This window comes from Oncorhynchus gorbuscha, linkage group LG12 (genome assembly GCF_021184085.1).
Source record: "Oncorhynchus gorbuscha isolate QuinsamMale2020 ecotype Even-year linkage group LG12, OgorEven_v1.0, whole genome shotgun sequence".
NCBI lineage: Eukaryota > Metazoa > Chordata > Actinopteri > Salmoniformes > Salmonidae > Oncorhynchus > Oncorhynchus gorbuscha.
Genome location: NC_060184.1, coordinates 38,606,254 through 38,627,650, shown reverse-complemented (window position 1 = coordinate 38,627,650; position 21,397 = coordinate 38,606,254). Strand labels below are relative to the sequence as shown.

General features: G+C 44.5%; 2 protein-coding genes across 7 annotated transcripts; one reads left to right on the top strand and one right to left on the bottom strand.

The window, feature by feature from the left end:
* The first annotated feature begins 507 nt into the window (after positions 1-507).
* On the top strand, positions 508-12,245 carry LOC123990978 (armadillo-like helical domain-containing protein 4). Of its 5 annotated transcripts, none has more exons than XM_046292046.1 (8): positions 508-725; positions 3,859-5,063; positions 7,698-8,084; positions 8,464-8,619; positions 8,739-8,900; positions 9,119-9,150; positions 10,033-10,182; positions 10,453-12,245. In XM_046292046.1, the coding sequence occupies exons 2-8, from the start codon at positions 3,965-3,967 to the stop codon at positions 10,525-10,527; spliced, it is 2,061 nt and encodes a 686-aa protein (XP_046148002.1). In that variant the 5' UTR covers positions 508-725; positions 3,859-3,964; the 3' UTR covers positions 10,528-12,245. The 5 variants fall into 5 exon arrangements, with proteins under 5 accessions (XP_046148002.1, XP_046148003.1, XP_046148001.1 ...); XM_046292047.1 differs by having other exon boundaries at positions 508-757; positions 10,033-10,167; XM_046292045.1 differs by having other exon boundaries at positions 508-757.
* A 184-nt stretch (positions 12,246-12,429) lies between these two features.
* Positions 12,430-20,258, bottom strand: LOC123990979 (N-alpha-acetyltransferase 30-like). 2 transcript variants are annotated; one of them, XM_046292051.1, is made up of 5 exons: positions 19,212-20,258; positions 17,235-17,358; positions 17,013-17,068; positions 16,403-16,557; positions 12,430-13,770 (listed from the first exon to the last, which is right to left on the bottom strand). In XM_046292051.1, the coding sequence occupies exons 1-4, from the start codon at positions 20,064-20,066 to the stop codon at positions 16,420-16,422; spliced, it is 1,173 nt and encodes a 390-aa protein (XP_046148007.1). In that variant the 5' UTR covers positions 20,067-20,258; the 3' UTR covers positions 12,430-13,770; positions 16,403-16,419. The 2 variants fall into 2 exon arrangements, with proteins under 2 accessions (XP_046148007.1, XP_046148006.1); XM_046292050.1 differs by having other exon boundaries at positions 12,430-16,557.
* Between the last annotated feature and the right edge of the window lie 1,139 nt (positions 20,259-21,397).

Genomic DNA, 21,397 nt, shown 5'->3' with positions numbered 1-21,397 from the left:
TAAAAGGCAATTGTACAGCCCATATATGCACTGACAATATGAACTGTCTATAAAGAACTTGAAATTAACGGCATAGCCTATCCCTATACTGCCCAAAGTATCTAGAAATGAAAGGATGAAAAGAGAGACGTTCTGTGTTTTTTAAATTTGCCATGAAGTTATGCCTTGAGTAGAGAGATAGTTTGTCTGACACAATTTTTTATTAGGTAATTTCCTTACATTTGGCTATTGTTCAAATTTCACATTTATCACATTTATGAATGTATTAACGTTCTAAGAGACGCACAACACAGGTTCCAAAGAGCTGTCCATTTAGCGTCACCTCGAACAAAAACTACATTTGAGTTTCTACAAATAGAATTTGGAGAGAAAAAAAATCCACCACTAAAACAATTACCTGTTATTCAACGCACTAAACGTGAAATAGTACTGAACGTTCTTCATAAATCATATCACTCCACGCACTCAATCACAGATCATGATTGAGACACTGCCAGTTCAGCACCACAGTCGCGCGCATGCACACGCACACGCACACGCACACGCACTCCGAAGCATACATTGGTTGATGCTGATCAGTACAATAGTAAAGACTAGGCTATTCCTCCAGCTTGCTTCCGGATCGATATTGGCAGTTTATTGATATGATATTGAAGCTGTTGTAATATACAACCCTTTGTTTAAAGGAAAGCCTGGGTAGGGGGCATACCGCCCTTTGCAATGAGGTAAACATCATTTCCTTCTTTGACTCTGGCAGGTAAGGACCATGCATTATTATACTACGTGCATCCTAACCTGTCCTTAGACTTTTCATCTTACCTAACATATTTGTATTTATTGATCTATTTGAAATATAAAAATGATCTGCATTATTGCTAGAACAGTTGATAGGATGAGAAGCACTCTCGCTACTGTAGCCTATGTTGCATAGTCTCAAACGTACATATGAATACGCGGATTTGAATGCACGAGAAGACTACTAAAATCTCGGCATGGGATGTGTACGCTAAAGCTGATTTTGCCTGCGCCGCAGTGGCGTGGATCAGGATGATGATGTTTGTTTACCGGAGGTCTATTAAAATCCTCATAATTGGCTCAAAACATGTATTCTGGGTGTCAAGCAGCAGGCTGCTCTCTTGACTCTTGTTGATTGCATTAATTACCATTGATAAGCGATGGACAGCTTTGTGCGCAACACAGCAGAGGGTCGGTGGTGTTTGGTAAGAGTTAGGTGTGTGTCTGTGTTTGTGTGTGTGTGTGTGTGTGTGTGTGTGTGTGTGTGTGTGTGTGTGTGTGTGTGTGTGTGTGTGTGTGTGTGTGTGTGTGTGTGTGTGTGTGTGTGTGTCAGGATTTGATGTTGATGTCTGTGGGATACCTGTCTGACACACGCAGCAATACAGGGAGGCTGAGGTAAGCAGGGTGTTTCCCAGGCAACCCAATGGGAACTACAATCTAGAAAAATGTTCCTTGTAGATCATCAAAGTATGGTACCATTTAAACGTTTTAGTGCGGTGTCCTCTTCTCTTCATTACTTCACATTTGAACGTGTTCTTTCTGTTATTGTAATGGTATTACAGTCCCCCCCCCCCCCAAAGGCTTTGGTGCAATTTTCCCAAGTATGGTACCAGTCAAAAGTATGGACACCCCTACTCATTCAAGGGTTTTTCTTTATTTTTTACTATTTTCTGCAACGTAGAATAATAGTGAAGACTAGTAACCAAAATGTATTTTATATTTTTTTAAAGTAAACACCCTTTGCACACTCAAAACATGTAACCAAAAAGATAGTTGTTTAAACCTCCAAGCACATTTTGATCGGGTTTCCATCTAGAAATACACATTGTATTGTATTGTAAACATTGTAACACATGGCCATATAAAGCAATTGCTTTTCAAAATGCAATACTCACATTACTTTTCATATGACTGTCTTCTCATTTGTTAAAATACATGTTACTACATTGATGATCACTTAACCACTTGCTAAACCTATATATTTTGAACTGGTTTGTCTACAACAGATTTTGAGAACTTCATAATGAAAATGTACATTAGGAACACCTGCAATTCCAGTACTTAGACTGACCAGGTGAATCCAGGTGAGAGCTATGTACCGTTATTATTATGTCACTTGTTAAATCCACTTCAATCAGTGTAAGGAAGGAGAGGAGACGGGTTCAAAAAAAAAATGTAAGCCGTGAGACAATAGAGACATGGATTGTGTGTGTGTGCCATTCAGAGGGTGAATGGGCAAGACTTAAGTGCCTTTGAACGGGGTATGGTAGTAGGTGCCAGGCGCACCTGTTTGTGTCAAGAACTGCAACGCTGCTGGGATTTTCTTTCTGAAGACACTGTAAGTGCAATACAATACGGTAAAATGCAATGCATGATTACAATACAGCTGGAAGATGAATGATTGCCATCCCCATGAGTTTTACCACCCTAATTCAGGTCATGGATGAGGCATGCAATGACATCCATCCAGATCTATGTCAGTGTAACCGATGTAAAATGGCTAGCGAAATGGCTGTTGTAGATGTGTGCAGAGGGTCCCTGGTTCGAGCCCAGGTCGGGGTTAATCTAACTGTACAGTACTGTAGCATATTACATTTGAAAAATATATCTTGCATTTTCTACTATTTCATTAACTGGTTGTTAAAGCAACTGAAGATATCATTATGCTGTGTGTTGGTGATCATGGTATTTCAAAGTAAACATATTTTGAATCAATGGTTATGTGGTGAATGATGTCTCCTAACAAAATTAATGCACAGTAAACAGTTATGAGTGTTACTACTTTGGAGTTTTGAACCTAAGAGTATTGAACATTCACCACATACTTGTGAAAAGAGCGCCAGAGCGATAAACAAACAGTATCTATTTGTATGGTACATTTGATATGAAAATGCACTCACTGAAACTGTTATGTGAGGGTTAGGCCTATCTATCTAAACATATTAACCTGCTGTATTCGAACAGAGTCCAACTGAACAAGACTGAGTCGTTCTGGAGAGAAAACCTGCTATTAATAGTCATTTTAAAAGTGCAAGGGTTTGCTGTGTCAGGCTGTACTGAATGTGTGTGTGTGTGTGTGTGTGTGTGTGTGTGTGTGTGTGTGTGTGTGTGTGTGTGTGTGTGTGTGTGTGTGTGTGTGTGTGTGTGTGTGTGTGTGTGTGTGTGTGTGTGTGTGTGTGTGTGTGTGTGTGTGTGTGTGTGTGTGTGTGTGTGTGTGTGTGTGTGTGTGTGTGTGTGTGTGTGGAATGGAATGGACTAGAAGCACAATAGCCAGAGAGAGGGATAGAAAACAGCAAGGGGTAGAGAGATAGTCCAAATGTTCCACAAAGCTGTTTAAGAAACTGCCAGTCTGCAGCATCAAAGGAAAGGCTGACAGAAAAGCTCATATAATTCTCAGCCTCAATTACCTTTAGGTTAGGCTTCAGCAATAAATGAGTGGTGAAATTCTCAAACAAATTCTCTATTCCTATAAGTGCAGTGTGCCTCACAGTCGTAATTCAAACACCTTATCTGGCTTCAATATCTACATGCTCCAGTTTAATTGAACCTTTATTTAACTAGGCAAGTAAGTTAAGAACAAATGATTATTTACAATGACGGCCTACCCCGGCCAAACCCGGACGATGCTGAGCCAATTGTGTGCCACCCTATGGGACTCCCAATCACGGCCGGTTGTGAAACAGCCTGAAATCGAACCAGGGTCTGTAGTGACGCCTCTAGCAGTGAGATGCAGTGCCTTATAGCGCTGCGCCACTGTGCCACATATTCACAGCAGTTCTAAGTCATTGCATTTTTCAGGAGCTGAATATATCCCTTTGTTTTTCACCCCTTCTCTTTCCTAAGCTGAATCTCCATACCATTTGGGTGTGACCTGCCCCTGCCGCATGACCCCTCCCTTCTAGCCACTGCGACCCCGCTCTCCTTCTCCATGTTTACTTTGTGGTGAGAGATGGGAGAGATGCTCTTCTCTGTGACCCTCCATCACCTCCTTCTGGCAGGGGTTTGTCTCTGTGTCTACAGCACCCCAGTCCCGCCCCTCCACGACTACGCACCCTCCACACAGGACAGTGGCTGTGATGGACAAGCTGGAGAGCCAATGGAGGGAGAGCCCTGTTTAACACCAGCAACACCCGTCAGTGTCATATCAACAAGTGTTCAATCTGGACCCTCTGATCCTGGCAGACTGTCCTATGGGATGGCAGAACACAGGACTGGCAGCTGGACTGACCTATCAGAGAATGTAGGAGCAGGGGGAGGCACTGGCCCAGATGTGGACGGAAGCGAACTAGGGGGGATAGAGCCAGTGACGCAGGTAGGAAACAGGGACAGTCATGGACGAGGAGTGGCTGGGGCTGAGAGCCAGGGGAGGGAGGCTAAGACGGGGGCTGCCTCTGAGAGCTTGTTTGAGGGGAAGGAGACTCACAGACAGCCTGAAGAAGCTCCAGAACTCTACACAGACAAAGCGATGAGAGTAGGGCCCGAAGAGAAAACCATGGAGAATGTACCTATTACCACCACTGGGGCAATGTTAGCTTCCATAGGAGAGAAGCACGGGATGACAGAGGCTGTGAATACATCTAGAGCTGCTTTACATAATGCCTCCGCATCAGCCAGAGCCCCAGAGCCAGACAGCCAGTCAGGGACGCGCCCAGCTGGGGAGAGGAGAGACATCATCCTAGAAGAGAGACCAGACCTCCATGGAGGAGAGGAGGGGGAAGTCAGACAGAGCTTGACCGACGTCGGAGCTCCTCTTCTGGGCCAGGAGACAGAGACGACCAGACCAAGCTCCTTATCTTCCCAAAGCATCCTTAAACACTCACCTTTGACATCCATCCCTCCGTCAGTATGGGGATCCAGAGGAGAAGCTTCATTGCTGCCCCCTAGTGGTCTAGAGGCCACTGGCCCTGCCACTCTGTGGCACCAAGATGGAGAGACAGCGCCTGCTCTCTCAAACCCCTCCCTGGCCGACCTTGGACCGGCCCTGACAGGATCTTCCAGACAGGATGACCCTGACAGCCTCTGGACTGAACCACTGCAGCGAAATGAGGGTGAGTATGCAGTATGCTATGTTCCAATTAGTACATACTGGATATTTTAAAGAGCCACTGGGGGCCACCTGGAGTTAATCTACTCTACAGTTGCACTTGATATTCTCTGTTGAGTTTTTGCACATTCCCACACAAACAGACTTGCTCTGCCTCACAACAAGGTAATAAGGTGCTGCTCGGGCTGTTATTGTGTCACACCATAGAAATCCATTACATGGGTTCAGTGGCAGAGAACCTTATTTTTCTGCCTCTTTGCGTTTCGCCAGGTTTCATGAGGTTTCATTCAAAAGAGAAGGGGAAATGAAAGTGACACGTCTAGCAGCAGAGATCTCCTTTGATGATCATATTGACACGGGAGAGGCGTCCCCTTGGTTTTCCACGCTTCACTTTGAACCATAGCAGGCAGGGACCCAGGGAAGCAGTCTAATTATTTTCTATTTCTGACTGTGGAAATAAACCCACATGACTGTCAGCAGACAGCAGTGACAGGGACTGTAATACAAGTCTCTGGGGGATTCACTCAGCCTCCATCTCTCTCTCTCTTCCTCACACAACATCCATATAAATTCCTTCCCTCTTTGTGCTCCTCTCTCACCCTCTTGCTCTATCCCTTCCATCCCTCCTTCTCTCTGAGCGGAACAGTAAATACCTAGGCAGGGTCAGCCAGGCAGGTTATTACTGTGTGATGCAGTAGACTAGTGGATTAGAGGAGTCTGCCTGAGCCAATATGTACAGTGCATTTGGAAATATTTCAGACCCCTCCCCTTTTCCACATTTTGTTACGTTATAGCCTTATTCTAGAATGGATCAAATAAAAAAATCTATATACAATACCCCACAATGACAAAGCGAAAACAGGTTTTAACAAATGTTTGCAAATGTATCTTATTTTCATAAGTATTCAGACCCTTTGCTATGAGACTCGAAATTGAGCTCAGGTGCATCCAATTTCCATTGATCATCCTTGAGATGTTTCTACAACTTGATTGGAGTCCACCTGTGGTCAATTCAATTGATTAGACATGATTTGGAAAGGCACACACCTGTCTATATAAGGTCCCACAGTTGACAGTGCATGTCAGAGCAAAAACCAAGACATGAGGTCGAAGGAATTGTCCATAAGGCTCCGAGACAGGATTGTGTCAAGGCACAGATCTGGGAAAGAGTACAAAAACATTTCTGCAGTATTGAAGGTCCCCAAGAACACAATGGCATCCATCACTCTAAAATGGAAGAAGTTTAGAACCACCAAGACTCTTCCCAGAGCTGGCTGCCCAGCCAAGGAGAAGGGCCTTGGTCAGGGAGGTAACCAAGAACCCGATGGTCACTCTGACAGAGCTCCAGAATTCCTCTATGGAGATGGGAGAAGTTCCAGAAGGACAACCATCTCTGCAGCACGCCATCAATCAGGCCTTTAAAGTAGATGAGGCCAGACGGAAGACACTCCTTAGTTAAGGCACATGACAGCACGTGTGGAGTTTGCCAAAAGGCACCTAAAGGACTCTCAGACCATGAGAAACAAGATTCTCTGGTCTGATGAAACCAAGATTGAACTCTTTGGCCTGAATGCTAAGCATTACGTCTGGAGGAAACCTGGCACCATCCTTATGGTGAAGCATTGTGGTGGCAGAATCATTATATGGGGATGTTTTTCAGCGGCAGGGACTGGGAGACTAGTCCAGATCGAGGGAACGATGAACAGGGCAAAGTACAAAGAGATCCTTGGTGAAAACCTGCTCCAGAGCGCTCAGGACCTCAGACTTGGACGAAGGTTCACCTTCCAACAGGACAACGACCCTAAGCAAACAGCCAAGACAACGCAGGAGTGGCTTCGGGACAAGTCTTGAGTGGCCCAGCCAGAGCTCGGACTTGAACACGATCTAACATCTCTAGAGACCTGAAAATAGCTGTGCAGCGACGCTCCCCATCCAACCTGACAGAGCATGAGAGGATCTGGAAACCAAATACAGGTGTGCCAAGCTTGTAGCGTCACACCCAAGAAGACTCGAGGCTGTCATCCCTGCCAAAGGTACCTCAACAAAGTACTGAGTATAGGATCTGAATACTTATGTAAATGTGATGTCAGTTTTATGTTTAAGCAGCTTTTGCTTTGTCATTATGGGGTATTGTGTGTGTGATTATTTTTTTAATGAAAAGAAAATCAATTTTAGAACAAGGCTAACGTAACAGAATGTGGAAAAAGTCATGGGGTCTGAATACAATCCGAATGCACTGTGCATGCCGGAAAGAGATGCAGAAAGAAACATTTAGATTGAACCTTCATCAGCTCCATAGAAAGTAGGTGAGTAAATCAAAAGTTACTGTGTAAGAATAACCTGTCCCAGAAAGCTGCACTGATCATGGATACTTGAACACCATATGGTGGATTCCATCCATGGATATGATATGTGATTTATGCATTTTGTATTTTATTTGTCAGAGCAGTTAGAATGTAGCTGAGAACTGGAATCAGTGTTGTGGGCCTGAAACTGATCTACTATCACCAGGACACATTCCACAATGTTTCTAGCCACAAGCTGATCTCTTGCAGTCACTAAACCAGTAATAATTGCCTATGGACAATCAGTGAGTCCTGACCCAACATCTTTTGGTGTATGTGTATTTTACTAACAGCCATGGATGCCAGTGCCCCTCCCTTGCAGGACGCGGCCACAGAGGGCACGATGTCCTCGGAGGACCTCCCTCTCATCTTCGAGCCCTTTGATGTCACACCCGAAGGGGCGGGGGTAGCAGCGGCCACTCTCTCGCCTGACAACTCACGGCCGTCTGTCGCCATGGTTACCACGGGGATGCTGCTGTCAGAGGCGGATCTCGACCAGACGGTCACTGCGGATACAGATGACACAGGGCCGTCCCGTGTTCCGTCCCCAGTGCTACCAGATTGGACGTCGCCATGGCAGACATCCGGGGCCGAGATCTCCGAGCCCATCAGCCCCTCTGGTTCACCCATAGACCCGCCGCCTTCAGAGGCAGAACAGCTAGTACACCAGTCTGACACAGGTGAGACTTCATTCTTCCACACACTTCCATTCGTCCGCTTCATATTTTCACCAAATTGCTTACAGTCACCCGATCTGTTCAGATCTAGAAGTTTCTAGAATAGTGTCTAAAGCAGGGGTAGGCCACTAGATTCAGCCGCGGGACGATTTTTATTAGAGTGAATGGCCAGAAAAGAATAATAATTTGACACAGCAAATTGACCACAATTAAGCCCAAAAATAGACTGTATTTGAATATAAAAATAATTTCACAATTTCATTACATTGAAACATGATCACGTCTCTTCTTTTACATGTTTTATTTTTACAAAAAGGATAGGTGTTGATGTTAGACTTCACTATATCTACTATAATAATCCCACTGTGATGGTTATATTTAGATGGCGGTGAGACCATACAGAACCTAGAGGAAACCCCGCCAACATCCGAAACCAATCCTATAAGCACCACCTCCCAGCAGATTACCATGACAATGGTCACCAAGACAACCAAACTGCCTGCAGCCAAATCAGGTCTGGAGGAACTGGAGTCTGAAGGTAGGAGTCACAATAATACACACACATAATATACAAATGTACACATTGTTTTCACAGTGTAAGGATGAAAGTTCAAATTTACAGGAAGTTGCAATGGTTGTTTTCCTTCCTTCCTGTAGAGGAGCCAGAGGAGGATGAGAAGGAGGATGAGAACACAGAGGAGTCAGAGGAAGAGGACAGTGAAGAGGACCTGAATGAGACCCCCATCCCAGCCCCCACCCGACCTCCCTACAGCCTCATCCCCCCACCCCCTGTCTGGGTTCAGCGCAACCAGGGCCTGAGTGAGAGGATACTCAAAAATCACACACATGCATTCATACACATGTAAAACTGACTTTGGCTCTTTGTGGTCGATCAAATATGAGGTAAATATTTTCAATTAGGAAAGAAGTGTAATTGAAATAGTGGGTACAAATCCATTGTGTAAGTATAATTGAAATGGTGGGTAAAAATCCCTTGTGTGGATTCAATGTGCTTCAAAGCCACTCTCCTTTTTCAGTGCGTAGATGGGTGGAACTGATCAGAGAAAAGGTAAGACTGCCCCCTAATGGTATTTTTAAAATTAGGATCACTATTAGCTAATGCTAAAGGAGCAGCTACTCTTCCTGGGGTCCACACAAAACAACATAATACATAACATTTATAGACAAGTACAGCACAGAACTATAGTACATACTGTACACTGAAAATAAGAATAGTCTGCTTCATACATTTATGCCTTAGCATTTCATGCATCATTCACTCATAACAGCAATAATGAAGCCATTCATTTTCCCATATATTGCAATCCTTTGCTCAACTGTTACAAGTGCTTTGTCTAAACAGGTTCTGATATCCTAATCTCACAACTTCCTTGAATCCCGATATCCTAATCTCAGAGCACTAGTTGTTCTGTAAACACCAGAGAGAATTTCACATCAGGAACCATCCGTGTCCTTGGTTCTTCTATTTGACATCAATACTATGCCTCCTCATGTGATTCATAGATGCCTCTGAATGCAAGTGCAACACACGAAAACCAAAACGCAATAATCATGTGCTCATTAATTCCTGCTCAATTCCTCTGGCATGAACAGAGCCACATATCATATCGTATGGAGTTGCCCCTACAGTACAGTACATTTCACCCCTGCTATGTTCCTCTGACATGGATGTAGCAACCTTGACTCTTAATGGAGTTGCACCGCATTCAGCTAAATTCCCCTGATGGAACCATACTGTCCTCCACTATAAAATAAAGGCTAGAAATTGTGGTCCTTCAGGCCATTTGGCTATTTAGTTTAGTCAAAAAAACATGTAAAACATCTACTGAAAGAGTTTGTCTCTAGGACACTACTCTTTGTCTAGTCTGTCTCTCCTGTGTGTGTGGCCCCTCTTTCACCCATGCCCCAACCATGTTCCCTCTCCCTCCAGGCAGGGTATGTGTCTGGGATGTTGGCCCCGGTGGGCATTGGCATCGCAGGGGCCCTGCTTATCGTTGGGGCCCTCTACAGCATCAGGATGATCCATCGTAAGAGGAACAGCTTCAAACACCAGCGCAGGAGGAAGGTCAGACACACCGAGGTTAATAAGAATACACTAGCGCTATACTATTAAATAAGGATCCACAAATCAGCTTACGGCAGAAATTGGCATTAACAGTCTAAAGTGGCTTCCTTACCTCATCTCCTCACCTTCATCTGCACTGATTGGAGTTTATTTCACATCAGTGCAGATGAGGAAAGGAGATGGAGAGGAAGAGACTATGGACTTATTGAGCTGTATACAACCTTTACCTCCATGCAATGAATGTCCTGACTTTTGGGTTTTGCCATCTGTCCGTTTCATCTCCAGCAACCCAGGGAGCCAAGCAGCAACGGGCAGGACCAAGCCATGCTATTGGCTGACAGCTCCGAGGACGAGTTCTGATCCCTCCCACAACCCTGTGCATCACATCTCCATGACTACCACATCGCCAATCACTATGGGCCGCCTGGCTATGAGACAATGGGAGAAGTTGGCGTACTACTGACAGACGGGTGGGTTTTTGAAATGTAAAATATGGTAGAATGTTTGCACACCTACGTAGTTACAGGTGCACAGAGGGAAAATTATAGAACATTTTAAGAGACTCCAGGCTATTGACATTCTTGTATGATCCACAATATGTTGATCACAAACCAGTTTGAGATCCTTTCAAACACACACTGCATGAAGGGATGTCAGTGTGTTGATGCCACTTTTTTTATTTTAATGACTGGCTCTAATTAAAACACTAGAGGGGACACCTACATCACATACAATAGGCTCTCAGTTTATAAAGCTTAGCAGGGTTACATTTCAATAGTCTAAAGTGGCTTCCTCTCCTTTCCTACATCTTAGGAAGCCATTTCAGGAAGGATGCCACTTCAGACTATAGAGATCCACTTACTGGAGTAATATTGCCACATACTATATTGTTCATAGCACATCATAGACACTGGAAGAAGAAAAAGCATAAGCTCTCGGCATCAGTTGCGTTAAGTAAATATGTATTGAAAATACTGACAGCGGTTCTTGGATTCAACCTTGTCAATTGTTGAAGGCCAAAGGCATGTCATCATGCTACTTTGAAAGCATGCAGCAGGAACCAGCTCTGTGTATCTACTGTGTGTGTGTGTACAGTATCCTGATATTTTTCCTATTGTTGCTCCTCCTGACAATGTTAGATTTTTCCTCCTGTGCATGGCAAGCAACCATTTTCATAACCATATATACAAGGCTAATACTTAATTAATCATCTCTATATCATTTCCCATGTAATAGTCCATTACTCTCCAGAAAGCCCAAGTCATTTGGAGTCATTACAGACACGCTGACAGATTTTTAGAGGGAGACCACTTGTCTTTTTCACTCAGCTTCGGTCCTGTACTGTACTGTTTCTCCAAACAGTGTAGCAATAGAATGTTCTTCATTTGCACTGGTACCTGAAAGGAGAGCAGGTTGACGGTTGTCATGAATCTTGCCCTTGAGGTGGAACGGAGCCATTTCCGCTAGATGGGCCAGCTTCAAAGTCAAAATTGGCTATTGTAAAAATGTATGAAAACCAAATGTAGCTTTAGATTTAAGGTTAGGCATTAGGGTTAGCAGTGTGGTTAAGGTTAGGTTAAAAAAAAACTGATTTTTAGGACTTTGTGTATGTGCCAGCTAGTGACTACTCTGTAAAGCTGCCTCAAGAACAAGATTCATGATGGTAAAAAAAGTCAGGTGAAAGCCAAAACTCGAGGATGCTGAGCCTATCAAGCCCCCCTTACGCTTTCTCCTACAGCGTTGATGCCACTGGGATCTAAATTCATCTCTTTATTTAGTTCTGTGGTTGATCTAAACTGTCTGCCTTTAAGCACTAAATATCATAAAGGTGTTTTCAAAAATCAAATTCAATGTATTTAAGTAATCTTGCATTGTTATTTATCGTAGTCACTCATTTCAAGTCTGTGAAATGTGTCATTTTGTGTGACCGTCTCCTGGTAGGTTGCTTGAGATAAGCCTGTGAATATGCAATAATACTGTATCATATGGGTTCTGTAAAATTACGTCAACATTTGTCTTTCTTTCTATAGATATCAAATGTGAAGTATTTACCAATAAAGCTCTGTTTGGGAAGGGCTCCTTATTTTGTTTCTATTGCTAAACACTAACGCTGAAAATTCAGTTGGAAGACAAAAATGCCTCATCATGAAATGATACATAAAACATTGCATTGTTTTACAACGTTTCAAATGTTCTGTTTGCATGCTACGGAAGAAAGAGAACCACCAGAGAACCAAAAGTCAACCATGACAATCCACCTTACAGCATTAAAAAAATCAAATAATTTATTTGTTTTCTTTTTCCACATTAAATAAAAAGATATCGTCGGACACTTTCAGAAAAAAAAAAAGGTGACAGGGGAAGACGGAACAGAACTCAAATGCAAAAAAACTTCCCTTAGCACATCTTACAGATCGGAGGGGGCTGGGCTGGTCACCCCAAAACAACAAACGTTGCCCCCCTTTAGCTGGTCCTGCAGGGGCACAGTGTGTGGGGGTGCCTAGAATATACCCACTGAGCTAAGGTCAGTTTGCATCCCCCGTCCCGAATGGTGAAGGTTAGGATTTGGAAAGGGTAAGCTGATCCTAGATGGGTGTGCCTAAAGGGAAATTCTAGCAAGAGAAGCAGCTCAACTCCAGTCCTACGTGGCCCATCTTATCAACAGGCCAGTTGCTGCGGATATAAACAGTGGAACATCCAATAAAAAAAACATGACAACTCTCATCCAATGAGATGGGAGAGGAGTGGGAGAGCACTGGGATGAAGGGTAGCTTGGCAACCGGTGGGACGCTGGTCCTCCAGGACAGGTTAAGGGGCCTTTGTGAAATCAACTTGATTTCTCTGGAGTGAAAACCATTTATTGATTTCATATGAAGCCATAAGGGATTGGAAGTTATCAGCTAGTCTGGAAGCGGATGTTTCTTCTTTAGACCAATCCTTTGTTCGAAACAGACCAGAGCTTTAGATATACATTAAATGAAGGACTATAGAAATGACCAATGACAGACTGCTGAGGAAGCCCTTCAACTGGAGTTCATTCAATGAGGTGCAACATTCAGAACATTGCAGCTAGAAATGTAGTGAATAGAGCCGACACAATTCCCAATTCTACAAGACCGAGAATCAGATTGGTTCTAGACAAAACATTTATATATGAGCTTTCTGTAAAAAGGGCACCCTCCTGAACAGACCTCTGGTGTTGATGGTCAAAGTGGAGCGGTCTGGTCTATCATGGAATGCTAGAATGCTCACGATTCCTACTGGCACTGCCAGGGGTTAACAATGTTAAAAAAGTAAGGGGGAAATAAAAGACCCGATCCATGAAAATGAGGAGCGAGGGTCAGACCAAATTAAAAAGACCTATTTCATTTGAAAATAGGACAGGAGAGAGCCTCACACCTCTAGAATAAAACAGGATTAGAGCAATGTCAGAAAGAGTCTAGATTCTACACAGGGAGCCTAATGGAAGTCTTCCCAGTGAATGGAGCAGAGTGCCATGGGAACAGTTTGAAGCAGTTTGGCTCGGGAACATTTAACCTCCCCATCTGTGCTTCTGGATCTCTAATAACATCATCGCTGTTCAATATACACCGCTGGATCGGTCTAAATAAATGAGCAGAGAAAAAGAAACAGAAAACCCACTCAATCAATCCCTCAAAAAACACAATTCACAAAAAGTTGCTCTCAAATGTCAAATCAATAGAAGAACCAACACTCGTATATAAATCTGCAATGAAAAATGAAAAAAAAAAAAAATCTGATCCGTATTTGTTAACACACACACTTTACACACACAAGCTGATGTGTGGGTGGTTAGTCCGTCAGTTTACATCTGCTCCTACTTCCCATTCTGCAATCGTAGCCAGTTGAATAGCAGACCGGCCTATTTCGAACAAAGACCTCAGGTAACTGTTCCTAACTGTTGGCATGTTTTTATACCAGATGTAAAATAGCAGATGGAAACACTGAGTAAACCTGGCCCAAAATGACTTGTGTATGTCAATGTATACCATAGAACACATCATGGGTAGATACTAGATAGCTGCTCCCTCTTGGCCTTTGTGACAGCAATCACGGCTCAGCGGTACAGAACAGTAGTGTCTCTGGTAGGACATGATTCAGCTCTTCAGTTCTTACTGCTGCTCAGTACTATAGCTCCCGGGATCCATGTCTTCACTATACTGTAGAGGACTTAAATGGGAATGGGCGAAGTGGGAGTCTGAACAGATCCGATTCCATACCAATCTGTCAAAACACGCGTACCTCTTTCACACACACACACACACACACACACACACACACACACACACACACACACACACACACACACACACACACACACACACACACACACACACACACACACACACACACACACACACACACACACACACACTTGCTCACTGCAGCAATAGCCAAACAAAGTGCATCTGACCGTTGTTCATTTACTCTGGGAAGAAAAAATGTATAGATGTATTTTTTTCTATTTTTTAAAGCAGCCACAAATGCATATTTTCTTCGCCATAATTCGAGTGGATAGAAAACACCTGGTGCGTTAGTCATTCCCAGGAGGACAGTGGAGATCTAAAATGTTACTGGGGAGTGATCTGCATAAGAGTAGGGTCCCTGGGAAGTGCACACAAGACTCGGACACAAACGGAAAGTGAGCGAGTGTAAGAGCGTATAGTAAGGAATCTAAACAAACTCAGAAAGCAAATTGCTGATAGGAAAACTGATAACAATACTTCTGCCCTCTTTTACCAGAGGTGAACCAAAGATGAGCATACTCAAAACACACAGCGAAGCCAGCAGGGGTCCAGCATTTTTAATATTACTATTCCAGCCTGACACTTTGCCATGCTGAAACAGGACTCGAGTGCTCTGGATGGGGTTCATTCAGACAGACAACTGTGACGAAGATAAATTGAAAGACAGAGTGGTACTTGGGAACGAGTCTACAAGTTAGGAGGAATCTGAATGAACAAACTGCAATAATGGAATAGTTTCCCCTCCCAAACCTACAATGACTCCTTTCTCAATAACTATTTTGAATTAAAACCGAATTATCTCCTTCTAAAGGTTATTCAGCAGTGTTCCAGTGGCTGGAAGTGCAATTGGTGAAAATTTGCTTTGATCTGCAAAAAGGCCCAATCTCTAAATAGCCCCTCCTCCACTAAGCACTTCATATATGTCTAAAATGATTGAATAGGAATGATTAAAATGGTTATAGCCCCACCTTGCCCTCTGATAAGCCAGGAGGAATTGGCACCATACTGCTTACACCAGTCCAGTCCTTTCAGATCTACACGTGCCTAGGAGTTAGGACTATGGTTCTGTTTGGAACTGGGCAACGCTCAGTGTTAACACACACTCATCCCGCCACTTTTGTTAAAATGAATGCATGCATATCTTTACAGGCTCCAGCTCTTTGTCTGGGGGTGAAAAGTGAACAGCGAGCAAAGCAATCGGCGTGATCATCTCACACCGTAGGGGGCAGCAAAAACACAGACGGGGGGGAGAAACGCACACCAACACGCATAACTCAGGATTCCCATCAAGCACTACACAACTTCACAAACACTCACACCCAGTCACACCAACCACATCCCTTACACGTGCATACAAGAAATAGCCTGAACACTCACTTTTCCAAATCCACTAGGCAAAACAAACACACACACTATAGCTTTTCCAACCCCCTGTTGACTCATGAGATTAAAAAAGAAACGCAAAAAAAAACCATGACAAATATTTCTTGAGTCTGCCCCCCCACTTCCTTATTTTCACCCTCCGTTTATTCTTTTTTTTCTCCAATTCTTCTTGCCTGCATTCTGGTGGATGACTCAACGTGATGAGTTGCCCTCCGGGGTTTTGTGGGTACTGACTTGACCTCATGCCTCACACACTGCTCCGTTGGGGGGTTCAAAGTTTAGAGGCTAAAGGTCACCAGACCACATTACACATCCCTCCCCCCCTCTCACAGGGTCATACAGCTAAGGCAGCAGGGGTCTCTTCATAAAAACATTTGGTGGGATTTGTCTGTCCTTTCAGTGCAGCCTTGACCAAAGAGCCATTATCCAAGATGTCGAGGATCAAAAAAGGAGGGGTGTATGTCTGATGGGGGTAGTGTGCGTTTGCCTATGTGTATGCATATGTATGTGAATATGCGTGCATGTGCATAAGGGTGCATGTGTGTGACTGAGACTGTGGAGTTGGTTCAGTAAGAGGGCAGCACCTGTCATCCTCCTCTCTCTAGCGGAGCCAGAGTTTGAGCCTCAGCGCGTCCACACCATTCAGATAATATCTGAAGAGCCGCTTGTCTCGGACAAAACCCAGGTTCTCATACAGCTTCAGAGCTGACTTGTTAGTGATCTCAGTCTCAAGAACCACCTGAGAGAGAGAGGAGAGAAGGAAATAGAGCTGGTCAGAATTGTATAAGATGCACAAGTTATTTTTTTATTCTATACATTGTATTCACTAGAGCTGTTGAGCATTTTTTCCCCCTATACTTGCATCCCATCTGGTCTGGATATACAATATCAGGTTAAATGGGTAATCTAGTATTTCTAAATACATTTTTGGACTTTAAAATGAATGCATAGCTATAGTCAATGATTATTGAAGAAGAACTTATAAATGCCTAATAAGCTTCGATAAACTCCGCAATCCCTCAGCTGTTCACGAAAAAAGTGACAGGTGACCACTTCGTGGTGGTTTGAATCCAAGTTTGTGCCTTTAATCCATCAGTACCAATGCAGTCAGGGCCACTAACTGAGTGAAGGACCCAGATGGACAACAGGGCCCTTGGCACATCACCGTCAGACAGCCTGTACCAATCTTCTTACCTCATCACAGTCCCCCTCTACCATGGCATAGATGGCCTTCTTCACTAGGTTAGTACCTGAAAAAACAGACAATTACTTCAGTGGGAATGCACATGTAGAAGTTTGCAGAGAGAGAATTGAATTGGTAAAGCACTGAGATAAATACAAATATTATTGCGAAGTTGACTGTTATGATGTGATAGGTCATCATGTGAAAACGACAAAGAGTGCCCCTGTTCTCACCAATGCTTTTCCTCCGGTATTTGGAGTCCACAGCCAGCATGGCGATGTAGCCACGACGAAACATCTTCTTGTGCATGTCCAGCTTGCACACAATGCCCCCCACGCACTCCTGCTCCACCATGGCCTGGAAATTAACAAACAAGTTTGTGCTGTGTCTAACCTAAAGTTTTTAAAGCTTCCTTTTGACCCAACAAAACCTATGCTTCTGGCCTATAAGCATCCAGAACACATCTACTCTGACCTCTAGGTTTGATTAGACGGCACATGGCACTTCCTCCTTCCTAGAGTTCACTGACGGCAGTAGACTGAGAAATCATGCTGAATATAAACGAGCATGGTCACAACGATGACAATGGCTAATTCCTCTATGGAGAGGGAGACAGATCAAGAACACATTTCTGAATTTGTCGACCTAAAATGCTTTCGAATTAGCCAAGAGTTCACCTCAAAACACCAAATTAAAACACATTAAACAAGACGAGAAAAAGTGAATGACTTGAAAGAGACATGAAACCAGTGTTTCACAGTCAGAAAGCATCGGAGGCTCCAACACTATTTATAAGGAGTCCCATGGCTGTCAAATGGGATGTGTGTGTGTGTGTGTGTGTGTGTGTGTGTGTGTGTGTGTGTGTGTGTGTGTGTGTGTGTGTGTGTGTGTGTGTATACATGCCACATCATGTTCAACTGTAGCTGTGTGACACACCTTGAGGTGATTAAATATAGTGCACGTTTACACTAGAAGTCACACCCGAACCAACCCTAGGCCTAACCCACCGGCCCTTTTAGTCCAACCTAAAAACAAACTCAAGTTTCACTGACAGATAACAGATAAAAACAACAAGGAGGAAAGAGGGTGGAAGGGCTACTCTTCTCAGTTAGCCTATATGACACTTGTCTGGATCCACCTAAATAATATAATAATATATGCCATTTAGCAGACGCTTTTATCCAAAGCGACTTACAGTCATGTGTGCATACATTCTACGCATGGGTGGTCCCGGGAATCGAACCCACTACCCTGGCGTTACAAGCGCCATGCTCTACCAACTGAGCTACAGAAGGACTAAAGAGAAGCCTACAACTTACCTGGAACTTTAGGAATGTCGAATGAGTAGGTTTATATTACAGACCGACAGGATAATAACACAATAGAAGCAGACGCAGTAACAATAGGCCTACATCAGAACTGTGCTATGGGACACTACTGGTCTGTTTATTTAGCTAATGTTGCCCAATCACACCTAAGTCAAGTCATAAAGGTGTTTTACTATAGATCAGGTGAATTCAACTCTTACCCTACGAGGTCCGGAGCCTGCTGGTTTTCTATTCAACCTGATCATGATTTGCACACACCTGGTGTCGCAGGGCTAAATCAGTGCCTGATTAGAAGGGAACAATGAAAACAATGCAGCGGTCCAGAGTTGAGTTTGAGGGCTATAAATAATGTCATGTCAGCAGCATACCACCCTGCATACCACTGCTGGCTTGCCTCTAAAGCTAAGCAGGGTTGGTCCCTGGATGGGAGACAAGATGCTGTTGGAAGTGGTGTTGGAGGACCAGCATGGGGCACTCTTCCCTCTGGTCTAAGGAGATCCCAATGCCCGCCGGGCAGTGAAGGGGACATTGCCCTGCAAAGGGTGCGGTCTTTCTGTTGGGACGTTAAACAGGTGTCGTGACTCTCTGTGGTAATAAGAATTCCCATGGCACTTATCTTAAGAGTAGGGCTCTTAAACCCTGTGTCATGTTTAAATTCCCAACCTGGCCGCATTCCTAATTGCAATTTATCACCTCTCCATCTGATAGCTGATGTATGGTGAGCGTTCGCACACAAAAGGGGTCACAGTGCATTACCCAGGTGGTTGCTGCACATTGGTGGTGGATGAGATGAGTTTCCCCCTTACTACATAATGCGCTTTGAGTACCTCAGTTGCTACAAAAGTGCTGTATAAATCCAATCAATTACTATGTCATACTCACCAGAAAGCAGAGCTGCGGCCAGTTGTGGATGAAGTACCTATAGGTATAAATGGAATAGGGCTCAGATAAGTCCTTAGTGATCAACCTCATGATTCCTGGCATCTGTAGCTCGGATTCGTATCGGACATAATGAATCCCCTGGCTCTCTTCCTCTCCTCGGCAAGGCGAACAGTTAAGATCCAGCCTCGCTAATTCTGACACCGGCGGCTGGTTGGGGGCGTCGGGTTCACTCTCTACTCCAGCCCGGGGCTCACCGGGGCCTTCGCAGTCTGGGGACTGCTGGCTCGGTGGACGAGGGGCTTCCGTGGGGTCGCATTCCCATTTCCTAACGTTACCACAGGGGCCGTCTCCCGTTACAGGGTGGCTTTGGATAGCCTCAGTTCTTATGATAGTCAGCATACCGTTCATGCTATTGTTGTTCAAGTGAGGGTGGCTGCCTTTCGAACACGGACTGTGGTCCTCATGTTGGCAGCAATGGTCGCTATTGTTTTTGTCGCTCGGGTCGTCTCCAAAACTGCTGTTGTCACAGTACTCCGTGGACGTTCTCAGATTTTTGGGTCGATTTTCCGAAGGACAGACCAAGCCGTTAATTTTCTGTTCTTGCAGGGCTTGCGTTTTGAGGTGTAGCGCAGCCGGGTTAGCATGGGATAGCATGTTTTTCTGTTTTTTCTTACTTGACCGTTTGTCCTCGCTGACCTGCTGCTCCTGTCTTGCCCCAGAGGCTACAGAGCCCTCCCGACCGCAGCCAGACTGCTCCCCTTGCCCAGGTTCGAAACTCCCATCCCCGGGGAAGAGAATAATTTCAGCCGGGGATGCTGGCAATGCGCTGCTAGGCCCAGTCGGCACTGCAGCCATCCCACTTCATCAAGGGGGCGATACACGTTTAAAAAAACGCTAAATAAAGTTTAATCTACAAGATGAAAGGGTTCATAAACGAAGCTCACTTCCCTTATGCGATAATTGTGCAAATCCGAGGGTTTCAGAAACAATTTCTGTTTTACTTCCGACGCCTATCGTTGCTTTCTCCTCGGTTTCACCGCTGCCGGAAAGTACTGTCGCAGCAAATGCCATTGCAGCTGAAAGAGGGTGGTACTTTACGACAGTCATGGGAATCATGACTGTTAGTGCTATCTGGAATCCCTGGGACGTTCATGCCCTAAACCCTGAACGTAACTCTAACCGTAACCATTAAATGTCAACTTTAATGGGGTAACGTCAGAAGACAGTGCTGCCTCAGGTAGAAGATGGTTGAAACTGAGGTTTTGTTTGAAACTGCTAGAAAGTCTGAAAATATTTGGCATGTGTCCTCAGATCCTCAAAAAGTTCTACAGCTGCACCATCGAGAGCATCCTTGACCGGTTGCATCACTGCCTGGTATGGCAAAAGTGTAGTGCGTATGGCCCAGTACATCACTGGAGCAAAGCTTCCTGCTATCCAGGACCTCTATACTAGGTGGTGTCAGAAGGCCCTAAAAATTGTCAAAGACTCCAGCCACCCTTGTCATAGACTGTTCTCTCTGCTACCACACGGCAAGCGGTACCTGAGTGTCATGTCTAGGACGTAAAGGTTTTTAACAGCTTCTACCCCCAAGCCATAAGACTCCTGAAGAGCTAATCAAATGTCTACCCAGACTATTTGCATTTGTCCCCCCCACCCCCTCTTTTACACTGCTGCTACTATCTGGTTATTATTTACATTTACATTTAAGTCATTTAGCAGACGCTCTTATCCAGAGCGACTTACAAATTAATGCATTCACCTTATGTCATCCAGTGGAACAGTCACTTTACAATAGTGCATCTAAATCTTAAAGGGGGGGGAATACTTATCCTATCCAAGGTATTCCTTAAAGAGGTGGGGTTTCAGGTGTCTCCGGAAGGTGGTGATTGACTCCGCTGTCCTGGCGTCGTGAGGGAGTTTGTTCCATCATTGGGGGGCCAGAGCAGCGAACAGTTTTGACTGGGCTGAGCGGGAGCTGTACTTCCTCAGTGGTAGGGAGGCGAGCAGGCCAGAGGTGGATGAACGCAGTGCCCTTGTTTGGGTGTAGGGCCTGATCAGAGCCTGGAGGTACTGAGGTGCCGTTCCCCTCACAGCTCCGTAGGCAAGCACCATGGTCTGTGACCCGTATTCAGGGAAACAGCGAATCAAATCGCAGGCGCAGAGCGGATGCGAGCTTCAACTGGAAG